We start from the raw sequence: 26,332 nt of genomic DNA, 5'->3' as shown, positions 1-26,332 counted from the left end.
TACGGCACTGTGCGATTACGAGAACACGTTAACCACAATTGCAATCCTCCTTTCTGCTCCGCAGAAGAACAATCGAACAAATTGAACCAATTCTCGCGGATCGGAAACGATCAGAAAGCGGTCGCGGGCTTGTATAATGGCTGCCCTTTCCTGTCGAACATGCAAATTTATCGACGTTCAAACACCGAAACCCCCGGAGGCGAACAATTTGTCCATTAACGATTCCAATTGCCCGTCGTCGTTATGGTTTCCTTTTTTGCTGAATAGAAATTTTTTTCTTTCCTATTTATGTTGCGTGGCAATTACTTTTAACGCGTAAAATAATGTAAAAAAAATAACAATAAATAAATTTGATGTAATTATCAAGAATGCAATTTATCATTAGTCATCGCGAAATTTAGAGATAAAATAAACCAACCTGCTCTGTTTCATTTATCCATTCATACTCAGATCCTAGATATTAAAATTCTTTCGCGCAAAGCGCCGCAATTCTCCTGCAATTAATGCTCCCGCAATTAAAGTTTGGGCCAAATTAAGCTTTACGAATTTAATTTTCTCGGCTCCAAGATTAATTTCGAGTCGAGTCATTGAAAAAGTGGATTGGACCGGCGCTGTTGCACCCGCGAAATTGTTCCGTTGACCTTGTTCGCGCAGAGTCTCGCGATCTCGCGTTGTTATCGTCGCATTTACGCGCTGCGATAATGACAAACGGAACGTAGTCGTCGACAAACGCGGCCGATATTATGCGCGTAAGGATCGCTGCGACTCGCATTTATATCGGTCTGAATGCCGTTGATTGAATAAGTGGATCTCACGCCGTCGTCGCCACGACTTCCTTCCTCTCTCCCTCCGCGACTCGCGAGTTCTCTCTTTGGTAATTCACCGTATCTCAAATCACACAGAGCGACCGGAATTTGTAACGATTCCTTCCTCAGTCGCGCGCCTATCATCTATTTCCCTGTTCCACTTCCGCGTGTCACGAATCGTGCTTAATTATCGTCGGAAACGACATTAACGCTCGTTATAATATTGCGCGATCGATTTTCCGCGCATTTTATACAAGCGGCCCAAGAAGAAGTTGACCAGAGCATTAGTATGTACTGCACGAACAATGGAGACATTGGAAAAATATTTGACGTAATTAGGTCGCGTTTGGAGTTCCATTATCGAGCCAATGCGTCTCATTAACGACGAAATGGAACAGGTGTAGAAACAGAGCAATTATAATTGACAATAACTGCGTAATAAAGTACAATACTTTTCTTAATGCAAAATTTCAGAGGAGGGATCTTTTAATTTACAAGCAATTGAAACCTCATAACATCTTAACAACGTGAAAAAAGGGAATGGAGAAAATAATGCTAAAATATACACCGTATTAAATAAAAATTCAACGGTTGAATCCGAAATATCGTTTAAAATAAATAATTCATGAACAGTGAATTAATCCATGTTTGAGGGCGATCTTAAATAAATAACGATTTCAAATTTAAATTTTATTTTTTGTCTTGCAATGTTTATCCTGAAAATTTATTCCATTTCACTTCCTACTTGTTATACACATATATTTTTTGTTTTGAATACCTACTTTTTATATACTATATTAATTTATTCATTATATTAAAATATTATTATTTTTTGTTATTGATGCCGTGTTTCCTCAAACAGGGCGCATGCGAAACAACCAACCAACTACAGCTTGAGCAACAAAAGCCAAGCAGTTCCGTTATTGATACTAGATATTGCCGACCTGATATCCATTATTGGTACCAGATATTGTCGACCTAATATCAATTTGTGCTAGGGTTGTCAAGTGTCAAATGTATCGCGCGAATGCAGCCACGGCAGCTTTATCGTGCACGGCTCGCTGCCGTCGTATGATGCTCACCTTAATTTCGGAAAATCCGGTTCGGACGCACAAGCGGCGGCGGCGGCGGCGCGACCGCTGAAGCGTGGTTGTGCAGTTTCGCAAGCGAGACGAGGCGAGGCGAGGGTATTCGCCATCGGTGAACGATAGCCCGCGTTTCGCCATTCGTGCGACCGTGTTGGCCGCACGTTGCGCATAGGGGGATACCGGTTTACCCGATAATCCGGTAGTTCGGTCCATTGCCCTGCCATAATCCCGTCCCACTCCCTGCAGCCACGCTGGACGCGCAGCATCCCCTTCGTTCGCGCGACAATAGCTTTACAGGCATTTCTTTGCACCAGTGTCTCTCAGACCGAGGTGACCGCGATCAATTTCGAACAATAAACAATTGGGAACGCAATTATCGTTACTGAAGAAAAATAAACATTATGCATTTCCAAATTCGCGAGAAATTACATTATTGATCCTAACGTTAATAGCGCACGGTCTCTGAATACAATTGTCCGAATGTTTAATCATCACCGTGAATGAAACTTGATTAAATTTCTACCCTTCATTAATATCACTGATCATTGAGCAGCCAAGTATAATGCGATAACATGCAAGAAGTTTCCGCTGATTGTATACGTTCGTATATAGTTATCGAGGGAACGAACGCGCATAGTGATCGCGAATCCAATCCCGGGTTAATGGACTGCGGACGTAAAATCGATGGACTGACGATAAACGTCATTGTCCTTCGAGGAGCGATTCGACTGGATGGCATCGTTGTTCGACGTATCGTGATGCGACGCGCCGCTGATTCGGTCCATCTGCTTGTCAGAATGAAGTATCGGACAGCTTTCTCCGTGACCGGGCGAATTGCGCCGGCACCTAAATTCCGCCTGGGATTAGCTGATTGCGAATTGCGATCGTGGGACGTGCTGCTACTGCATCGTACATCTGCATTAAGTCGCGCGAGCGACTGGAGATCTGATGATTGATCCAGTAATCCGCCAGGAGAAATCGGTCACGCGTGAAAATATACATCTACGATTTTCCTTTATGACAATATAAACAGGATTTTCTGGATTATACATTGCATCATATGATACATATATATGCGAGTGTATTTAATTTTTTTTCGTCTGCATTGCAAACGGAGTTATCGCATCAAACACAGTATCGAAATAAGTTCTGAATATTTTATGGAATATTTTATTTTTTCACTCAAATCTCTAAATATAATTTCATTTCGCAACATTGCAAGTTATCGCATGTAAAAAGCCTTTATATTTTCCATTTATTTTCTCAGTGGTTTACTTATTTATTTATTTATTTATTCATGTTTATGTTTTCTTTCTAATAAACAGAGGGAAGTTATATCTCGATACTGAAGCTTTATGATAATTCCTCAGTGATTCGAGTGAATTGTTTAATCTACAGTGGAGAATAGTGTATATTTCGCGAATAACATGTAGCTTTTGCATCGAGTCCCATTAATTAGGGGGCACGATTAACGTATTAACGTGATTACTCGGTTCGTTACGTTGCCATATACGCATCGCCGTCGACGTCGCCAAATTTGTTCAACCTATTTCCGCGTTCTCGTCGAAACTCAGCGACGTGTATTAGCGAGTTATTACGTATGCCGTACGCACGATATCATTTATTCATTTCAGTTATTATAGAGCCACTCAGCACCATTATCGGCAATGCCCAGGGCGGCTCGGGTCATCTCATTTGCATTTTTGTACCTATGCACTGTTTGTAATGTCAAATTATACTTATTTTTAACCATTCATATAGGTCGCCACTGTTCCTACTCAATATGTCGTTAATTTAACTAAAACAATGTTGATTAACTAAACTAATAAAGTTAAAATAATACTGTTTTGTTAAAATAATAAATTTCGACACACATGATAGTTAAAAATAACCAAATGTTATATAACTCAAGATATTGGTTTCTTCCTTTAATATTTAACAGTGAGTGTTATTAAATATTCAGAGAATTGTCATTACAAGTCGAACTAATGATAAAGGCTATTTTTATTTAAAAATTTTAAAGCTTTAATAGAAACTTGAAATCGTTCAGGAATGAATTAAATTATACGATTTTTAAAAATAAATTGCAATGGTTCTGCAGCGTTACATTTTCGCGTAATCAATATAAAAAAAAAAACGAAGCTATAGAACTGTATGTTTAAAATCGGCTTAAGTTGCGAGGGATTAACGAAAGCAAACCATGGAAAATCCTCGGCGCCCCTAAAACGCTCACGTAAATGCGGTCGACGATCTCGAGTCGCGAATGAGAATGCCGGGGGGACCGGTGAAACCTCGCATCGATATATCGTCCGTACAATGTCCAAGCATCCGTAGGACACCCGATATCGCACTTGCCGTGATTCTCCCGCCTCGTAATTCGAGGCGACCGGCGAACGTTTCCCTTCTAGACGTTACAAACGTCCGCTATGCCTAGTGTATTGATTACAAGCGTGCATGATGATCGATGAATCACAAAAATTTTGTCTTTATAATACCTAATACGGTAATGGCGCATAATATAAGGTACATACTAACATGCTATATATGGATAATACTTTTTCCTAACGCGAGCGTGAAATGGGTCGCTTTTCGCGCTTGTTTTGAGTGAGCAAAACGATCCATTTCCATTTCGCAATGATGACGTAAGCGTTGAAACATGGAGCCATTTCTCAACTAGTGGAGAAATGAAATTGTAAAACAAGCGCGAAAAGCGGCCTGTTTCACGCTCTTGTTAGGAAAAATAGTATGAACGACTCGTGGGAAGAGTGGTCGAGCCCAAATGAGTGTGATGGTCGCACTCACTTCGCTCGCTTCACTCGTGCGACCAACTTCACACTCATTCAGAATCGACCACTTTTCCCCACTAGTTGTACAATATACTATTTAAAAGCAATTTTTGAAATCGATCTCGAACATGTAATTTTTTCGAGTTTGCGAAGAAATATATAAAAAATTGCTATATTCCGTCAATCTCTTCAATTAGAAAATTAATTTAATATTAACCATAACAAAAATCCCGAAACATTAATTACTTGCAATGTCCGTATTAACTTCAAACTGATAGGTATATACATGATAACATCGTATTTGATATCAACTTCAATTAATCGCGCCTGTATTACGCAGGACCAACCGCTGCGAAACGATCGAGAATAAGAAATCCACTTGTCGAGGGATGCTATCTCTAGAGACAGCGATAATCCGCAAGATAATCTAAAGAGAGAGAGAGAGAGAGAGAGAGAGAGAGAGAGAGAGAGAGAGAGAGAGAGAGAGAAAGAGAGAGAGAAGGGGACAAACGCCGTGCAACCATGATTACCAATGTTGTGTCGAGTTTGTAGTTCGCGTTGTGTGTCGGTTCGAATTACCGGTGTCTGCAAGCATGTCGCGGTAGACATGCGAAGATCGTCGCGTCACTTAGCGAGATCATGCGACGACGACTCCGGCAAGTTTCGCCGAGGACGTGCTGTGGGCCAGCGACGACGACGCGTCGTCGAATGCATGCAAATAACGTTGTTGCGCCCGCTCGACAAAGGAGAATATGATATTCCGCCTGTGCCAGCTAAGCTCCAATCGAGCACCAGTGCCGAGCTTTCTCGGGACACGCACGTACATTGTAATTCGAGTTTGGCCAAGGAATTAGCCGAAGTGCGAAGCCACAATAGAAACTTTGGTGCGCGAGTTCATGTATACAGCATCATAGATGCCGATATATAGAGCATATATCTGGGAATATGGGCAACTAAGATCACGCTGGAAGTATACAAGTCAATAAAATGTGTATTGTACTAGCTTGGTAATTATATATTTAATTGATAAGTATTATATTTTATAAGAAAATTTTCCAACAACAGACAGAGATATTCTTTGTAAACATTTATTTTTTATTTAAGAAATTCTAGGACATTTTAAAATTAAAAAATCTTCCTGATTAATTGCATAGATATAAAAACAAGCGACGCTAAATTATCAATTACCCATGAATCGGCAAAAATAAATTAATTCTAAACGAGGAAGTGTAGATAGGTAACTAAATAAGATAATAAATCGGTATGAAAAGGGCTTTTTATACAAGAGACAGCAGTCACGTTTTCGTGTTTCTTATGGCGGTCTCAGAGCGGATTACGCCGTTTCAGTGTTATCCTGCGCGCTCTTCGGGGTTTTATCGGCCGCTTCGTTTTGTTCTTTCTCGCGTGCGGGCTGGTGACTCGCACCTCGAAGACAAAGTGCCGAGAGAATTTTCCGGGTTAGCCTCGTTCCGGAAAAAGACCAGCGAAACGACACACGGTGCGGGCGAACGATGCGCGGTACCGGCCGATAAATATATATCAAGTTAAATCCGGCTTTTTTTCCCGTAGAAATGCCAGAAATCGCGCTATGTCAATTCGGACCTTGTTTCTCTCCATCTTGGCGAACTCGTTGGCGACATCTAATTAGATGCAGTATATAGGATTTTGTCCGAAATTTTCATCTTGGAGGCTAAAGAATCAATTTTTACGAAATATTACGATACACTACCGTAATTTCAATAATGTTAAAAAAATATCTATAATATAGCACAATGATTCATATATGCTATGAATCTTAAATCTTTAACAAGTCGCACTTTTTAATACAATCTGGGATTTAGAAAATGTGAACATCAAACACGCTATTTGCCACTGAATCGCTAATCCTAAATTGATTTCTCGTCAATAATTTACTGGAATGACAAGCGAAACATAGTCCGCATCTTGCTTCGCTTTATCCGCTTTTCGAATCAGTCTCCCTCGATTTAATGCACTCTCCGAACTATAGACCCCAGCAAGTTCCTTTCGTGAGCAATTCTTTCTCTCTCTCTCTCTCTCTCTCTCTCTCTCTCTCTCTCTCTCTCTCTCTCCCCCTCTCCCCCTTCCCCCTCTCTCAGTGGAGAGTGGCTTCCTGACAGAAATCCGAAGATATCCACGGCATCGATTTCAATCAATCCTGTTGCCGCCACCTCGCCTCGTCTCTCTTTCACTTTTCCAGTCCTTCTCGCGAAGTTTCCCATTTATGTCTTGAGAAATTGCTGTTTCCCCACTGGCATTCATTTGCACCGGGCGAATTTACTCTCTCGCCAGTACTTATACGGCTGACATACCATTAACGCTATATGAAATCGACAATAGCATTCCTTTAATGCACTTAAAACACTTTGTAGAGATCTGTGTTGATTAGACCGCGCCGATATTAATGTGGATTTTTGCTGTTTCAGATTTGTCCGTTTGTAATATTCATTTATATTATTTTTGTAATTAAAAATCAGTTTATTGAATATGCTTCTGAAATCTCAGTATAGTTCAAATTATATGATTTAAATAAAACTGTATACATTATAATGTATATTATACATTTACTACATATTTATAAACAGTACGTATTATAATACATACTGTTACAACAGTATATACTTTTTATTTATACGCTGTAATGTATCACATTTGTAATAAACTGCAGTGTATGTATTTTTAAATCCGAGAATAATTAGAGAGTAAAGTAATAAGAGCAATTTTCTCTCTCTAAAAACGAAAAAAATTCTCCAAGTTTTTTTTTCACCGTTGTTGCAACGCAATTTTTCTGCGAAAGCAGCAAAACACGTCCTGTTAATCGAAAAAGCACATCACGGAACAATTAAGCGTGCTGCGCGCAGTGTACCTGCTACATTCAGTTGTTATCCATGAAATTCGCACTTCGCTCGGTCGAGTTTTAATGATCTATTAAAACCGTAGCAATCGAGTTTTACCGGGACAGGCGGGACTACCGTCTCGATACGTACTGACTATGTCGAACATGCAACTCCCCCTCGCACTCCTTGCATCGGAAAAAACGTGGACAAAGAACTCGTTTGTTTGTTATTGCCTCTGATTCGATACAAGTATATCGAAAAAGTTCCATACGTAATCGCCAATTAAGTCGCATAAGTTTGTTAAAATCTGATCTTTCTACGGATAGAATTTTGACGATGAAAAGTGTTAATGTTTAAAAATTAATTGACAGTAATACGCTTTCCGTGGTTTATCTCTTTCAATGTTTTATCTCTTATTTTTCATGAGGTTTCATAAGATAATAGACATAAATTGTCAGCCTAACTCGCAGGCTGTCATGCGACGCCTTCACATGCTCGCTTTCTGCATACGAGGCACACTCGATGGTGTCTCGTAAATTAAAGGGCACAATGGCCGACGTGGTAACGTCGTAGCCCCTCTTCAAACTGGAAACCTGAGGATAAAACGTGAGGATGATCGAGAGGATAGCCAGCGAGAAATGGCGGAAAACAAAGGAAGATAGATCTGCGAGATATTTCTTTACGCGATAAATTGAAAATAATGTCTGGCATTAACTCTTAAAAAATTCATTTTGAACGTATTTAATATATTATAGCATATTTAATTTTATAATAATATAAAATACGATAATATAAATATAATTTGGAGTAGAATAAAAGGTAATAATACAAATAAAATATAAATAATAATAAAGCGTGTGCGTAAATCGTATATATTATAATAAACTATAATAATAAACATAAATTAAAGTAACTTAACTCTGGAATAATTGATTTTTCTAGAATAATATTATATTAATATAATAAATAATTATTAATAAGTTAGATAGTTTAATAGCACGCCTAATGTTAATGCATAAAATGTAATATTAATGCAATAAAAATCCGCATCCGCTTCTTAACCTATTTGAATCCACAGTGCGATGCTCGCGAGAGAAGGGCGGTGGTTTGAGTGCAGGTAAGAGGCTTAAATAAGGGAGGCTCGTTAGGAACAAGTGGCGTCGATTAAAAACGCCGACCCCGCTCTCACTGTGATACGTCGGCAAATACGCGAAGGTGCTTTTCTTCAAGCTGCATTTTCTTTTCTCCCCTCGTTCTTTATTTTTTATACATCCTTTTTTTTACTTCCTTTTTTCTTCTCCGTATAGCGTTGTCTTCTACCATAATGCTCAGATTTTAGATGAAAAGACTTTTAGCATGAAGCAATTGTTTTCTCTTCATGAAACAGTTCATCTTCGAAGAAGTTTAAATTAATGGCAAAAGAACAATAAGATTTAGATTATTAAACCGAGAAGTTTATCCGAAAAGAACATGCGAAAAAATGCGGAATATTTTATTAACGAAATTTAATTCCAATGCAGAGAAATATTATCTTTTCCTATCGAACTAGAAATAAGTTTCACTTGCATAAAAATTGATTCATATTCTTTTTTTAACTTAATTCATTTACTGTATAATTGTTGAGTACTGCTTCTGAAACTATAAAGGCGCCAACTCACCCCGAACAGCTCGCACACCGCTAGTCTTCCCCATATTGCCAAGTAATATCTTGTAATATTGCACAGTTACTCGCGTGCGGCCAAGTGGAATACATGCGCGGGCGCCTACTTTTCCCTGACGCGTTTTGCATAATTTGAGTGGAGAAATGGAATTCGTGGCATGTCGGAAAAGCGCACGGCATATAGAACGTTCTGTTTAAGACTAACGATACGTCAGTCAAAGTTATAATAACGTAATGTATAATAATATTTAAAGCGGGCGCGTACGTTGCGCGAGATTGTCTGGCATTCTCTCGCATTTTGCCTTAAGGAATGGCACGGGACACGGTAGACCCGCGATAAACGATTCGCGCTAGAATCTCATAATATTAGATCTCTGTAGTATTTGACCTATATTAACCTCGTTTTGCTAAATGTACTAATTTTCTCTCGACAAGAGAACATACCACGAGAGAGAAAAAGAAAGAGAAAAAAAGCTTTCTTGAAAGATATTGTTAGACTTTTCTAATTCACATGCTTATGCTTCTAAAACTATAATACCTCTAAAAGTACAATATTTCCATTGTAAAATTGTAAAATAATTAAATGGGACTCAATAAACAGCCACTCAATTATAAATTTAGGAATCTGCGATTAGCACGTTATACAGGTTAAAAAGTTGTAAGTGAATCGCGATGCAATTCTTATTTATAACCGCTTGAGAGATGATTGTTATTACATGTGTTATCGTCCAGATTTTCCTCTCGATCGTTTGAAGTGAAATAACGAGCTGCAGCAAGCTTGCAACCTTCAGAGACCAGCGACTCCGTTCGCGGTTTCTCGAATGTTACACCGACATAAATTCCGACCTGTACCCGCCGGCAGTAAATCCATCCTTGGGGATCGATCAGCGGTGCAATCGCAATAAAACGTTATTGTTGCGTACCGAGAGGACGGATGGAGAACAAACCGCCGCATCACCCTGTTGAAAAAAAAACGTAGGCTTGCCCTATTTTACTATTCATTTCTTAAGAAGAATAGCGACGAAATATAAACATTTTTCAACGTTGACAGAGTCAAATTCCGTAAAGCTTCGTTTAAGGAAAGAAAAGGAAAACAGCGCTTTTTAATTAAAGGTATGGAAGCGCGCTTCTCCACGGCTGTATACGACGAAATTATGCAGAATACCAGAGGGATGAGGGCAGACAAAGAAACTCAATAATTCGATACGATGAAAAACGCATTCCCCGGGTGCAAGCAATCAGCATGAAAGCTTATTGTCGTTCTCGTTCTCCCGGTCGGGAAGACAATGGCGGATCCCGCGATTACGGGACTTAGGCGGCACACGGTAAATTCACACAAGATCGTATCGTATCGTCACGAGCCATTACGTTATTATTACAACGCCGCGTGGCAGTTTGTCCGTATTATCCTTAATGGCAGCGCGGCAGTCGTATCTCTTCCTTCTTCGGGGCTCTATGTCCCATATGGCGAAACGCGAAAGGGTACCGGTATACCTACGCGATATCATAAACGCAAGAATTACGTCATCGAGTATCGTAACACATGTCCACATGCATCTTCAAACGAGACACAAGGGAACAAAGCACTTCTGAAATCGATTAATTTAACTTCGGAAATTATTCAAAGTCATCTTTCGTTCAATTCATTAAAATTACGAATTTCCAATTCGTCCAGTAGGGAAAGAGTCTCCACTGATTACATTTTGAAATTAGATTATTCAAAGTCGATTTTTTTTTGGCGAGGAAGATTTTATCACGCAACTTTAATGTCAATATTAAGTATCTTAGTCTGACCAGCCGAATAAAATATTCCCATAATTAAGCCGCAAATCAAAATTCTATTGGATAGGCCTATCGTTATTTATTTGGTTTTCCCTGAATTTTCCAAATTTAACAGAATTGTTTTTAAAACTACAAAATTGTCGGGTTATTGTTTCCAAATTGATCGAATAATAAGTCAGAGAGAGAAAGAGAGAGATGGGCTGTTAGATCTGACCACCTAGTAGATATCCTGCGCGAAACATATGTCTCGTCGTGTGAAGATACGAAGATACAACGGTCGTACAACGTGCTTTTATCTCGCGGCGCACGCGATATCGGGGTGGTCCAGGAACCGAGCACGAAACTCGCTCCCAGTCTGGCAGCGTCTCGGGGGAGGAAACGGCTGCGTGCATTGCGCTCCCGCGCGCGCGGTAGGTATGCACCACGTCCTGCGACCTACATCAACAACGGGCGCGAGTACAGCGAGAGCGAGGATACATTATTACTGCCATCGGAAAGCGAAGCTCTCTCCGATGCGATGGTAGTGCGACGGCCGGAGGGTGTTTCAGGGTCGGTTGCCATGGCGATACGCTGGGACCGCTGCCACGGGGGTGCAGCCTGGAATATCCACCCTCCTGCCTCTTTTCCGCGATTCCCTCCTCACCCTGCTTCCCTCCCTCGACCATCCTTCCCTCCCTCTCGCTTTCTCTTCCCCTCTCTTCTCCCTGTTTCTCCCTCCTCCACCGTTGCCACCGCTCTCACCGTTTGCGTTTTTCTCCCCCGTATACATACGTATTCACTCGGCCGCCCTCTCCACCATCCCCGACCACCTTCCTCATCGTCCTTGCCGGCCCTTTCGCCTCTTTTGTTCCCAAGCTGACTCCCTTTCAACGGAGGCAACGGTGGCTGGCTTTGGCCTCTCTTCTTTTCTTCCCTCCTTCTCCGACATCTAATCGCGCATCGTCCACCACGCGATTTTATTTCGTCATGGCGAGTTTAATCCTGGCACTGCGCTGCACTGCGTTATATGTTGCTGCTTCGCTTTCGCGGTATTGTTGTGCGATAACGATCGATAATGCGTAATAACGGCCCGCGAAACGTGACTATCGCATCGACGAAATTTCACGAAGGCCCGACGTGTTCATCGCGGATCGTGACCGATCACGAGTCGCAAGCTTGAACAAGCGACTTCATTAGTAATTGCTCTTCAGCGATAATATCTAAACTGTCGATATAATTGCTTGTTATCAATATCAATAGTTACGTACTCATGTCTTAAGAAAATTTTGATATAAAAATATATTAAATCTGAAGTTACGTTTGTATTTGAGAGAAATGCAGAAATTAACATAATAAGTTGGCTAATTATTCGGTTGAAAAACATTTCATATTATGACATGTTTAATAATTCATACGCACACGCGTGCGAATTATATATTTAACTTAACATTATAATTTAAAAATGTATTTAGTTAATATACTTAAAACTCTCGCTGAAGACGCTTTTTACTCATGGATCGAAGAATTCTGTTTTTCCGTAATCAATAATCGATCAGCGTTATAAAAATATTGATATTCCTGTCATTATATAAACCGTATAATTGCATATTCACACACCGAAGAGAGATAAAGGAAATCCCTATTATAATGAGCGTGCCGGAATCCCGGACCCGCTTGTTAAAAAGCAATTACTCCTCGTCGTACGAAGAGCCGTTCGCAACGAGACTACTTCTCGCTTGAAAATCGCTCGCTTTGCGTTCTTACTTTGCTACCTTGAATTACTCATTGCCGCTCGGCCGACTCTCAAAGGTCGCGGGAAACGCGTTTGTCGCGTGCGAATCGCGTTTATTCCCCGAGTCGCGTAAATTTCCCGTGGTTGAGAGAAGAAGGAGAAAAAGGAAGAAGGGGTGAAGAATAAGAAAAAGAAGAGGAGGAAAGAAAGCGACCGACGCCGCGGGAAGAGAACGTCGCTGGAGATATATACGACGGCGCGCGGCACTGCCGCGGGTAAATTGTAATCGCGCCGCTTTCTTCCGAGTGCACATGCATGACTGCAACCGTATCGTGCATTTCGTGACAAAGTGCCCCACCGATACTTGCGTGTGCACGCGCGCCTCGCGAAAAGAATGTGCACTCGCGGATAATTTTATTCGCCGCGAAAAGCGCCTTTAATAGCGACGTCATACAATATATTTAGGTCTTTATCCCGTCCCAGTCGGTATATCGCTCGTATTTACGAATAATTCCATAAGCGCACGAGCGCGCTTTTAATAACGATTCATTCAATCTCGTGCAGTGGAGAGATTTCTCGCGGAAAGATATATTTTCCTGGATCCCTCGCTGTTTTTCCCGTCAGATCTCTCCGGGCAATTTCGCCGGGTTCGCTAATTAACTTTTAACAGGAACAAATAGATAACGCGCAGTCGGGTTATAAGCTAAGCGACCTCGTTTTTCCCGGGTACGCATGAAGAATTATTTTTCTATACAAGAGAATCAAGGAAAAATACACAAGTACGTATATATTATAACTCATAATTCTTCCTTCGTTCTATACACGAATAATTAACGTGTACTATATTTTTATCGTATTAACATTATCAATCGATAAAGACTCGAGTCTTTAAAATAAATTCTGAAAGAATCCACGATTAATATTCTAAATATAAATTAATAATTATATTTAAAAATCCGAATATTTTACGAATTTATTATAATAATCTTTTTGAAATTTACTATCTTTATTCTCTCTCTCTCTCTCTCTCTCTCTCTTTCTCTCCCCCCGCTTTTTCTCTTCTTTTCTCTGCTTTATAAAATACTAATTTAAACTACCCAACGTTGACCGGAATCCGGGATTATCACAAGGTGTCAATGGGATTTAAATCAGAGGGAGGGAGTCCAGGTTTCATAATAGCCCGCATTTTCCGCAGGGATCTAGAGAGTAATTGTGCAAAATATGGTCCAGATTGGTCAAAGGATTTAGAAGTTAATAGAGAGAACATACAGACAGACATCCTATTTTATATACACGCATATAGATGTGTAAAATCAGATTATTACATAAATCAGAAGTTAAGGAGCTTTCTCGAGGGAAATGACAATCACGGAGAACACGACTGTCCGCGAACAGTCGTTAATTACCGTTGTTCGAATGTTAGACAATGCGAGAGAGTACCAATTGTACTTTCGCCCATTGCCCGCGAAATGTACATTGATCATCCGCGAAACGGGTGAGTTGAGGCGATTAATCAGAGCGCGATAGACGTCACGAGGATACCTTCTCGGTGAAGTCGATGCCGTAACCATCGCCGCTAACGAAACACGTGTCAGCGCGCGTTAAGTCGCAAACCCCAGAGAACCCGTGCGACACGCTCGTTAATCACCAACACGTCGAGCGTGATGGATTAAAATCAGCGGCGCATCCCTGCGTGCCACTTTCTTTCTTCGCGAATCATTTCTCCCTTCGATCAGACGTTTTCATAGGTTCTTCAAGGTTTTTGCGGGTATGAGTTACGCTGACATTACAGCGAGCTGTTAAAACTGGATTTTTTTTGTTTATTCTTTGAAAAAATATTTGAAAAGATATTAAAAGTAATGTAGCTATCTTACTGCTTCGAGAAAGAATGTTATTAACTCTAAAAAATAAGTCTTAAAATATGTAAAGGTATATAAAGGTACATACGAAGCAATCTAAAAATATATAAAGATAAAATTTTACACCAACCATCAAAGACATTTTAAGTATATATATATATATATACATCTATATATACATATATAGCCTTTACACTTTTATATAACTATTTAACATTTTATAAGATATGTAATATTGCTTCTAGTTTAATTACAATTTCAAAAGAAAACGATTATTTCACAGGCAGCTTTTATAATCTGCTCTTATTTAGCAACTTTCTAAGAAATTTTGTTCTTATAAAATTATTATCAATCGACCCTAACATTTTCTTCTCTCTGATCACAGGTATCTTCTACGTTTACCATTTAGTTCGCGCTGAAGTATCGAAGGGCGCGTAAAAATAACTGCGGCATTATCGTCAATGACATATTAACGAGGAAAAATCCACAATGTGGGTATCTATGATCTATAATTACATATTATTAGTCCAACGATTATTGTTAAAATTACATTGTTTTTACGCTCTCATAGCGTGACGGGTGAGATTAGCGATGAGGAAGTTTTAATGAATCAATTGCTGAGATATAAGATAGTATTGTCGTGGATCGAAGTAACACTTAAAAAAAAAATCTGTGCTATTTCGCTGATGTAATTCTCGTAATCAAATATTCCATAAACAACTAGGTAAATCGCGTGTGATCAAAATTATTAAATCTTTTAAAAAGTGCTAAATTAACGATGTAACAAACCGAATCTCCTATCGTCGAGAACGATTGTACGTATAAACGCTGTAAAACGTAACTACAAGGCGATATCTCAGGAATCCACTTATACTTCATCTTCGGAATTGCAAGAATGGCATTCGGAATTTGAGAAGAATATCTTCACGGAATGGGAACTTACCGCGCTCATATTTCTGGATCTGGGATAACTCTTAGATTCTCCGTATCCGAGCGTCCGCGTAATGTCTAAGATTGATGCGTAAGATATACCGGGAAGAGAAAGCATATTTCGAGGAAAACGAGCAAGCAAGAAAATAGAAAATCCGTCCGAGAAGCCACGCGAAGAGCTGGCGCCGCGCGCCGCGCTTCCCGTTATCAGACAATTGAAATTTCCGACGAGAGATAAGCATCGCGACTCGTTTGCCGTAACCCGACGATCGACAGATAGCTGCACCGAAATTCCGTCTTTTAGACTGCCTGGCATTATTTTCCTCCCCGGAGCGGCAAAAGAAACGCGATTTATCCACATTATTCGAAGAAAGGGAATTCTTTGCGTGTAGAATTCGCGGAAAAATGACACGAAGACGTAGGAAAATGGAAAGAGCGTCGACTTCGAGTCGAGTAATAAATGACCGCGATGAATAATAATTCGGTTATTGAAAGTAAATTTCCGGCCGATACGAGAGTTTTCCAACTCGCAGCATTAGCCTAGTTCTCGGATAAGGCCCTTCCTCCACTTCTTCTCCGCGGAGACTCGCCTCTCCTCCTTTCCCTCTCGTCGACCACTTTGCTATGCTTTCTTTATTCCGCGAAGCCACGTCCGCATAATGGCTATTCAGATATCGAATCGATTTATTTCCTCGGGAGCTTTCGAAAACTTCGCCCATCTCTGCTGTGAACTTAGAATAGTCTCTCTCTCTCTCTCTCTCTCTCTTCTCCTCTCCTTTTCTCCTTTTCTCTCTTTCTCTCATTCCTCTATCTCGCTTTCGCGGTGCACTTTGGGGTCCCGAGACCCTGGACTTGCCATAGAGCGTGAAATGTTCATTGGGTCACATTCGTTTCGCAAAACTTTTATCGCCACATTTTGTCTAAATCTTCTAAATCGACCGTTAAGGGAAGCACTTGAGATAAATTGCAATTTATGCCTCCCAGCCCAACACAAATTGAGAATTTATTTATACATTGAAATATGTAATAATTTCTTTCATAAATTAAAAACGCATGTTTTTTCTATTTAAAATTATTTTATAAATTATTATGATTCAATATATTTTATTGTTATTTAAATCTAATTATGTTAATAACAATGACGTAAGTTACAGTTAACAATTAATATTATGTGTTAATTTACCGGAAAATTCAGTTTTGATGTAACAATCGAACGCTTTAAAAGCATCTTCTTAGTCAGGAAATTCGATGTAATCGAGTGACAGATAGACGGTTTAATTATACGGATAAATGGATAGATGGATGGAGAGTTAGTTTCATTAGATAGATAAATGGATATGTGGGTAGATTTATACCTAGTTAGGTCAATTATCGAAGAGATTCCAATATAATGCTATCAGGACGATTGCTTCTCTACAAATGTGATTAAAATCACATCCAATTAAGAAAAGCGGACGGAAAAGTCGATAACCGTTAATGGAAAGACTAAGCGACTGAATGAATAGTATCACATTTTCATGAAAGTTGTTCTCCTTACATGCACATAATATACGATATACAGAATAGTTTTCGTAAAAAATAATATCAAGAATTCAAATCGTATATTTTTACATAGATTAATATTTTTTCTTACTGCTTAAACAATTTTATTTAACTTAAAAATTACGAAAAAGCTTAAAACTTAAAAAAAAACTTTTTACCATTAGAATATATTGGAGATATCGCAATATTTATAAAGAACGATTAAGGAAGGAATAAGATAAAAATTGGAAGGAGATAGTCTATCGATTTTTGTGGATGTAAATCAATTGCATTCTCTCGAGACTATATAGCGTTCGATGGAGAAGAATAAAACTTGATATATAACTAAACTTATCTTAATTTCTTAACTTCTTAACTTTTAGTTTCGCCCATATACATATACAGCAATATGAATAGGTTACTAGGACGAGCACATTAAGTCTTCGCGAGAAACTACTCGGGAGAATAGTTTAAGTGCCTTTCTAGAGAAAGCTCATCAAGATGCTCGTCAAATAATTAATGCTCTCCTCGAAAAGAGACGAAGCGCCTTAAGATTCACTTTGACGTGTCTTCAATGAACACGCGACTATTCACCCAATAATCGCAAAAGAATTTCGTGATGTTCATTTTCAAATCTTAATTTTTTAGACGCACTAAACTTCATAAAACTAAACGATACAAAACATTACTAGTTGTTATATCAAACTAATTATTGTTCAACAAATATATAACATCTAAATTACATATTAGAAAATTTTTAAAAGTAAAGTTAAATAAGAAATTAAATAAAAAAATTTTTTTAAATTTTTTAATAGTGCATTTTTACTTTACTGAGATTTACGAATTTTCTCTCAAACATGTTCAACGTCAAATCTTTAAATGGCCATAATGAAGCGTAGCTGAGCAAATTGAATTTTCTGGTATTGCGAAATGAGACTGCGATGGCAAATTGTCTAACCTTATTCGGGTATCCGTTGTATCTGAGCAGCTTCTTGCAACACTTGCCATGGTTCTCATAGTAAAACATCTGCACCATGTCCGCGCGATCGGTCGCGCCGCTGACGGTGAACGGCGCCCTAGATGATGATTGCGGTTGTTGTTGCTGTTGCTGCTGGGCCGGCGATTGCCGACGCCCCAGTGGCACGCACGGGCACCACCCCGAGACCATCACACCGATCGGGCCCGTCGCCGGCCCGATTCGCCTAATCGAATACTTCGAATTCTTCCTCGCTTCCTCGTTTTTTCGAGGATCACTTCGCTTCGCTGAAGACAAGTCTCTTCATTGTGCCCCTCTGTCGCCAACTCCTCGCCTCCTCGGAAAGTAATTCTGTACTTTGTTTCCAACTTCGAGAAATTCTTATAACGGAGATCTCATTAGAAATCTGGTAATTTTTAACTGTGAATTATTGTGTAATGAATAGTTATGCGTCGTGTGGCTTCGTTAACGTATGCTTTTACAAGAGGGACAAATTTGAAGCGGTGGCGACGATGGTTGTCACGTGGCGTAAATTTGGCAACGAGTATTATCTTGTATTATCTGCCGTTTGGCGATGAGCACTATAAAGATCTGAAACAAGAAAAGGGAATGGATTAGAGATAACTGTATTAGATATATGTATATATATGCGAATGGATTTAGTCTTCTTAACTAATGTTCTTATTTGCTGTCTCCAAAGCGCTAACACATATATTTGTCTTATCTTGAGCACAAAAGTATAACAAACAGCAGATAAACAGAAGAGGAATATTAATCGTCAGCCATGAATCCTGAAGATTAAACGAGCTTCGTGTTTGCGCTATCTGCACTGTACATCGTTTTTCATAAGAAAGAAACTAACATTTATACTGCTTCGAAATTGGATGTAACTGCCTTTTACTACGAATGAACGAAGTGCATTCGTGAAACACAGCGGAGCTTAATTCCGAGGTGGGTCAATTAAATCCGAGCTCTCTCGCGAAACATCAGGACGAAACTGCGAAACGTGGCGGACATCAAAGAGGGGAGCGAATGCCGCCAGAATATCTGCGTCAAGCTGCACCGTTCGCTCCATCGCGAATGTCGTTCGTGCTTTTCAGACTTTCGAAGAAATCTGTCCGATTAAATCCGAGTACATGTCGCTTCGAATTACGGCCGGATCCATTACCGCGCCAAAAAAGCATGCTCTCCGTAAATCAACGGCCGTTAGATTTGCCGTTCGATCTCCGTGACTTAAATTAACGACTGCTGCAAAAAGCGCGGTAGGTTGATAAATTGGTGGATAGATGGATAGGCGCCGTAGATGGATGAATTTCCTCCCGCCATATAGATTCCCTAAAGACGACCTGAGATAAATAGATATAATTTATTTAGATCTTGAGGTGGATCCCGTAAGATACGAGGAAAGGAAACTAGAACGTGATGTCTAAGATTGGTGATAAAATATGTGATTAATGGCTAACACAGCTACATTAATTATTACATGTGATTAATGTGGCTAACACAGCCATATTAATTACATGAATTTTTAAGTTACAATGTTTGCAAACAATTAATATATTTTGAACTGTAATTAACTTCTTTCTTTTAAAAAACTAATATATCGAGAAATAATTACGGTAAACATAGTGTCACTAACTAACGTTACTAACTTTGATTAAATAATGCGCTTATATTGCACCTAGAATTCTTTCCATAAGATGTACGTAAGAATTAATTTAACTATTAACTTAAACTAGAAAAAAATAATGTATTATCAATAGAAAGGCGGTTTTCTGTTTAAAACTACTTTTTTACTGATATGTTGCATGCGTAATGGTATATGCAAATCATTCGATTACATCGCGGAGCCATCCGAGAAATTGTCAGTGGAGACGTACGTTTTATTTCCTGACAAAACAAAACGAACGCAATGCAAACTGACTAAAGTAGGCGGTAGAGCGAGGGAGGAAGAGATGGTGAAGCCATAAAGATGAGAAAAACAACAGGAATTTGCAATTCATGAGAAACGTCGTCGTCGTCGGCCGTGCGTTAGTCACAGAATGCGCGACCTAATTTAAGAATGGAAAATTTGCGCTGTGTCTCCCCTACTCTTGGGTAATAAACGCGTCGCATACTGTGCAAACATCATTCGGCTTACAGAAAATATAGCGAGAAAAATTTCCACCTTCCGTTTTCTTCAACAAAAGATCGACAGTAAGTAGTTCCATCAAAAAATGCAACTTTTCCATTTTAGCGGAATCTTGATCGAAAAATATGTCCTATTTTCTTAACATTATGTAGACAGATAGATATAAGGTTTATTTTTAAGCTCGGGATACATAGAAATGTCTTGTATGTAAAATAAGAGAATAAAAGTTACACAAAAAGAATATTCATTAGGAAAGAATATGCTCAGCGAAGGAATCCGGCGAAGAAAAATATAGCGGTATCTCCGAGTCATCCTGTAGAATGTGCAGTCGCATTAGTCGGAGAAAGATTAATCGGGCCACGATTTATATGTGTTTCCGGTGGAGGTGCGAAGACGCCCCTTTCGCGTTTCCCAAGACAAAGCCGAACGCACTTCGCGCAAACTCGCCCAGGGCTTTCCGCAGTTTCCTCAAATTTTGAATCTAATTCCTGTCCGACCTCGTAATACGGGTCGCCGAGGTGCCGAGAGGACGCGCGATAAGTTTGCTTTATGGTTGTGCCAGATGACGTCGTCTCGAGCCCGCGTTTAATAAAGCGCAGGCCGTGAACCGTGAGTAGCCCGAGATCTGCCTCCTGATGCAGAGAGAGAAAGAGAGACTTTCAAATCATCCGGCACGCGTCGTAAAGAGGTGTAATCGGTCAAACATGCGGGATGGGCGAAACGAAAGGACTTAAACGTAGAGATGAAAATTTTCCGGTTACGTCATATCAATTGGCATTAATTACAATTAATGTCGTTAACACCTCATTTCATCTTCTTACATCTATTGCGTGTCTGAGAAAAAGATTATTAAAAAATTCGAAATAACTGTCGTACATGGATCGATATCCTTAACAGACCCGTTATCAGTATTAACGAGACGAACAAAGGATTATCGGTGGATTTTTCGTATCCAGAGTAGAGCGTTGAATCGTTAACCAGTATCGGTCGGGGTGTGGGAAACGCCAGGTGATAAACATTTTACGGCTCCCGGTGGATGAAGCGGAAGCGAGCTTCTATATTCATGGAAATCTGCGGATCTCTCGCGTCATAAGGTTTAAATAAATCTACTAAACAAACGTTTATCGTAAACACGCGTAACGTACACCCTCGTGAGAAGAGCCTCGGAAAATCAAGCAAGAAGTGCGGGTTCATGAAGAATAAAATTTAACGGATGTTACAAGTGCGTTTCTTTGTTTGAACTTTTGACTTCGCTTTCCCTTCTTTTCTGCCTTCTTTCCCTCCTTTTCTCTCTTTTTCTCTCTCAGGGCCCATTCGTCCGTTGATGTAACAATTTTTCACCGTGACATTCCCGGCTTAGAGCTATCCCTCGAGAGTTTAACCTGCTCTCGTTTCGTTCCTGGCCGAGTGGTCATAGATTACTCACTAAAGCATAGTGTAATCCCGAGTTCTCGTTATTCTGACATAACGCGCTATGCAAAATGCGGTGGATCGCACAGCGGGACATGAGCGATGGGTTATTTTAGGATATTAATGTATTGTACCTTTACAACAGTCATGTATTTCTGATTGCAAGACAATGATAACGACTGATAATTATTTATTACTTACGTCACTGTGATTGTTTTCACGACCACGAAGAAAACAAAATTTATGCAAAGCTTATAGTATTTATTGCGCCAAACTTAATAATTACGTACCTAATTACCTTTTTTAGCATTCTTTAAGTTTTTTGGCTTTCGATTTTCTATTCTACATACGTGTCTCCACTCTGACGCGATTTTTCTCTTTCGTAGGTACTTTCATATTTATTCGAGTGTTTAAGGAGTTAATATCGATCGCTGCCACAGCACAGACAAAGCATTCTGTTCTATCGTGAACTAGTTCGATTGAATAAGTTCAGAGCAATTCCTTGTCGCTGTCGTTGCCGTCACTGTGAATTTTCCCTGCGATCCGCAACTTTTCGGGGTCGGCTGACTAGTTTCGGGCACGGATTTCTGCACGAACAAGCTAAATCGACTCGACCGATCTCGCCGGAATTGCTTCGTTCGGAGTCTCGCGGAACCGCTAGTAAAATCAACGGCGACAGCATCGATTTTTCGACGGCAGGTTGGAGAGAGTTTAATTAAATCGCGGCGAAACTTACGGACGAGAGGCGACATCGAAGGAACGTAAAATCCGTAAAAACGTAGATTAACCCCTTCAGTTTCAGTATCGACACGCGACGCATCGTAGAAATCGGTCATTGATGCGATTCACGCAAGAAAGTTTGTATAGGATTCATTATCATCGAATAACGAAGTTTATTCTGAGTATTTACGAAGGCAATTTGATAGTGTCAAGTGACGAGAACACATATATAACCATATAAAATAATAGAAATGCCATTTTTAATGTATTAAAAACGAAATTAATTAAAATCAACAAAAGAGATCTTTACAAAAAGAAAAAGATTACTTTAAAACTTTTCTCTTGTAAATGTGCTGGAACTGAAATTACACAGTACAGTACAGTTATTAAATTCAACATTACAATCTTGAAGAATGAAAAATACGATAATAGAAATGAAATACCGAAATCGCGGACGTAAACATTGAAAATGACAAAGTATCGCGATTTTTAATCGCTTGACAGCTCAATAAATTGCAGCTAACGAGGGCAAATTCTAGGTTCTCCATATTTAATTCCGGAATTATAGTGGCGGCGACACGTCGCGTGAGAAATAAAAGCGCGAAAAAATGGAGCAAGTTTTGATATTCGCGCGTCGTTTTCGCGGAAAAGTTCGTCGAAATATATATTTCGCAAGTGCGGCTCGTTGTTACAAGCGTGCTTTTTCCGCGCACGTTTATACCATATAGAAAGTACGCTCGTTAAATCCCGTTGCCGTTACTTCGGATGAGGACGCGCGTTCCCCTTTTGTAAGTTCGACGAGTAGTTTTGTAACAAGCCGTGCCGGTTGCGAGTGCAGTCACGTGCGCGCAAGCTCGTTTCCGGACTTTATAAAACTCCTATGACAATTATCGCGGCAAATAAACAGTCGCGAGTCGGTATGTCTAACGTACGGAGGTTAATGTAAACTCCGCGCGAGGGGACGATCGCACATGTGCGATGTGTAACACACGCGTCCAAGCGACGAGCGAGCGAGCACGTGCGCTCGGGAAGCGCTCCGAGAACTTCAACAAGCCAGGCCTTCTCCGAACGGAGCAGAAGCGAGAGAACCGGAGAAGTGGAAGTAAGTGCTTCCGAAATTGGGATTTCAAAAGTTGATCAATAGCGTTAAATGTGATTAATGTCATTGACGTGCATGAGATTAACGGTGCTAATTTCTCAGCACGATACTCGATCAACGATGTTAAGTCATCAGTTTGGGGCCGATTGAAGGCTGGAACAACGTCGATTAATTCGCGCGGGAAATTCGCGGAAAAATTTCACTCGCCGATACGCATTTCCGCGGCCTCGCCGCGAGTAATAAAGGCGCTTAACGGAGCCGAACGTATCATATGCACCTGCAACATCCCCGGCCGACAGTTTGATGTATGGGACCGCGGCGATGCGCGCGCGGACGACACGAGCAAAAAGTCTCTCTCTCTCTCTCTCTCTCTCTCTCTCTCCGTGCCGTAATCCCTCTTCGTTCCCCGGGAAATCTCATTACGGAAAAGTTTGAGGCGAAGCTCTCCGCGTCGTCGTGTCGCGTCGCGTCGCGTCGCACCGCGTCGCACGGGTGGATGGAGAATCACCTTCCAACGTACAAGGGTTGTCTACGGGAGTACGTGGGAATAGCGAGCGCGGAAGGAGAGAATGAGAGAGAATATTCTTGTAACCATTGTCGAGCAGATAACTTCCGCGATATCTCTTCAACGGGATGCCGTGGTGAATTTAAACTTGTTGCGGCCTTTACAACAACGGAACTTTTTCCTTATTAAATTTACAATTCTTGAATTGGTAGTATGATTCATTTATAAGTATTTTTTTTTTTCAAAGTATAATAAGAGACTTTTCTCGTAATGTGAGAACTTCGTATACCTAATCTTCTACCATGTTGGACTACCGTGTTTAACTTTTCGCGGTACTTTGAGGCTATATTGGATACATTGGTGCATTTAAACTTTTTGCGGCTTAATGATATGACTGAAGCTTTTTTTCTTTTTTATCGAAAAAGTTAATATAAATCTAAAATATTTAAATTGTGTACAAATGTGGTTTGTTCACGAGTGTCGTTTTGCTCACTCGATAATCTTATAAAGTAATTCTAATAAGTAGAAAAAGAATAAATTAAAGCTGTAAAAAAATTAATCTTAGGATTTAGGGAAAAGAGTGAAACAAGTTTCTTGTAACTATTGGTACATATAATTTTCATAAGCATCTCTAAAAAATTATTGAACATTGTGTGTGTATGTATGAATGATCAAATCAGTATGATTTGAATCCAATGAGATAGAAATTCGCAAATTCTAACAAAAAACAGGAATGTTTTTCTTACTATACTAAAATAGCTTTTATTTCTAAGAAAATTATTAATGTTGCACTTAGTTTGAACAATACAAAGGAGTTTAAATGACTAATTGCATTGTCCAGCGATACTTTCGTCTTTTAACCCGAATAATAAAATGAAACGATAGAATTCTCCGGAAACGTACCTTCGTTGAGCAAATCCTCCGATCGAAACCAAAATCTCGCGAACGTCCTCCGTTACTCCGGCTTGTATCGAAATTGCTCCGACTTTGAAGGCAGGAAAACTGACTGGCGCGCACACACCGTAACTAGGGCCGCCGGATATTACATCCCGAATTTCCGGCGGTCTTAATCTTCCTCCCACGCGCCCGAAACATCCTCTCCTCCATCTATCTCAGAAAGGCTCGCGAAAGCATCTGTCGAAGGAGTAGGAACGACAAGAACTATCAGATGACTGGCGCGAGTAGGAAAACGAGAGACAAAGGAAGGAAGAGAGAGGGAGAGAGACAGAGAGAAAGACGAAAAATGAGAACGGCAGGGGAACGAACAGACTCTGTTATCTGATCTGGTAGTATTGGCCGTTCCTTCAGTACAAGTTTGAGCGACAGAAGGTAGAAGGGAAGCCGCGCAACACTGCACCGGGTGGACGTGGGTCGCGTGTTTCAGTCGACGTGCGGACGCGGACTAAAGCTCTCGACGGACGGACAGGCGCTCGTCGTCGCGTCGCGTCGGCTCGCGCGACGGCGAGAAGCGGCGGCGCTTCCTCTTCCCTCGTGGTCGTCGCCCGTACGGCGCAGGGCTGACTGAGGGAGGCCACGGCGCCGAGCGTCGCGACGCGACGCATCGCGCCGCGCCACACCGCGCCGCGCCGCCGGAGCCGGAGCCGGAGCCGACCCTCGAGCTTGCGTTCGTACGCGTGTGCCCGAGTCGCGCCGATCTCGCACCCTCTCGCCGAAGAATTTTCGTCCGTCAAGGATACAATCGTTTCATTGGGGAAGAATCGACTCACGATTGTCTAGAAAAACCTTTGACCTGGAATATTATACATCTCAAAATTATGTCACTACAACCCAACCGAAAACGAGTGTTTCATAGAAAAATCATGAAAAGCACGTTTGATTTTTTAAATTAATTATACGCAAATGGTACATATTTTTAAAAATTTCCAAAAAATAATAACTATAACGGTTTTAATTGGATATTTATTGTCTAGTTTAGAATTGTAGTGTTTTAATATTAGCTTTGAAACTTATGTGACACCTTATATGAAAATATAGATAACAAATGGATACACATTGTAGATATTATACTTTTGTTTGGTCATATAAAATAATATAATTATACATTTTATTTTTTTTAAGTAATATTCTCCCTTTTCATTTTAATTAAACTTTTAATTAATTTTATTGTATTATTATACATCAACTTTTAATAATTAACTATCGTACAGTTGTCAGTTATAAATTATACAGAGATGGCTGGTTTTACTTTGTAATTATTTGCCGCTGATTTTATCAATTTAGTGTTTTGTGTTTTAATTTTGTATTCTATAATTGAGATCATTTTCAATGATTTATAAAAAAAATATGAATTGTTCTGATGACGCGAATGCATATTTCACACATTGTTTTGCAACTTTTTAATGAATAAATCTATAATACGAGTCTTAGCATTAAAAGCGTATACCTACATTTTAAATATAATTTGGCTAAATTTTGAAAAATACGCAATTTTCACTGGATCTCATTCTTTTGTGATAATTTGTGTGCAAATAT

The 26,332-nt window shown here is 39.9% G+C and overlaps 1 protein-coding gene across 2 annotated transcripts in view; it reads right to left on the bottom strand.

The window, feature by feature from the left end:
• Window positions 1-25,468, bottom strand: part of LOC139824150 (uncharacterized) — a 46,819-nt gene extending 21,351 nt beyond the window's left edge. Inside the window, exons 1-2 of one of the 2 annotated variants that reach the window (XM_071796637.1) lie at window positions 24,743-25,468; window positions 17,957-18,565 (exon numbers count right to left, since the gene is read on the bottom strand). In XM_071796637.1, the coding sequence (XP_071652738.1) occupies window positions 17,957-18,166 (210 nt within the window). In that variant the 5' untranslated portion in view covers window positions 18,167-18,565; window positions 24,743-25,468. The remainder of the gene's footprint in view (window positions 1-17,956; window positions 18,566-24,742) is intronic. The other variant, XM_071796645.1, reaches the window with a different exon arrangement.
• Between the last annotated feature and the right edge of the window lie 864 nt (window positions 25,469-26,332).

This window comes from Temnothorax longispinosus, chromosome 1, assembly GCF_030848805.1.
Source record: "Temnothorax longispinosus isolate EJ_2023e chromosome 1, Tlon_JGU_v1, whole genome shotgun sequence".
Classification (NCBI taxonomy): Eukaryota; Metazoa; Arthropoda; class Insecta; order Hymenoptera; family Formicidae; genus Temnothorax; species Temnothorax longispinosus.
This window is presented reverse-complemented; position numbering and strand designations above follow the sequence as displayed.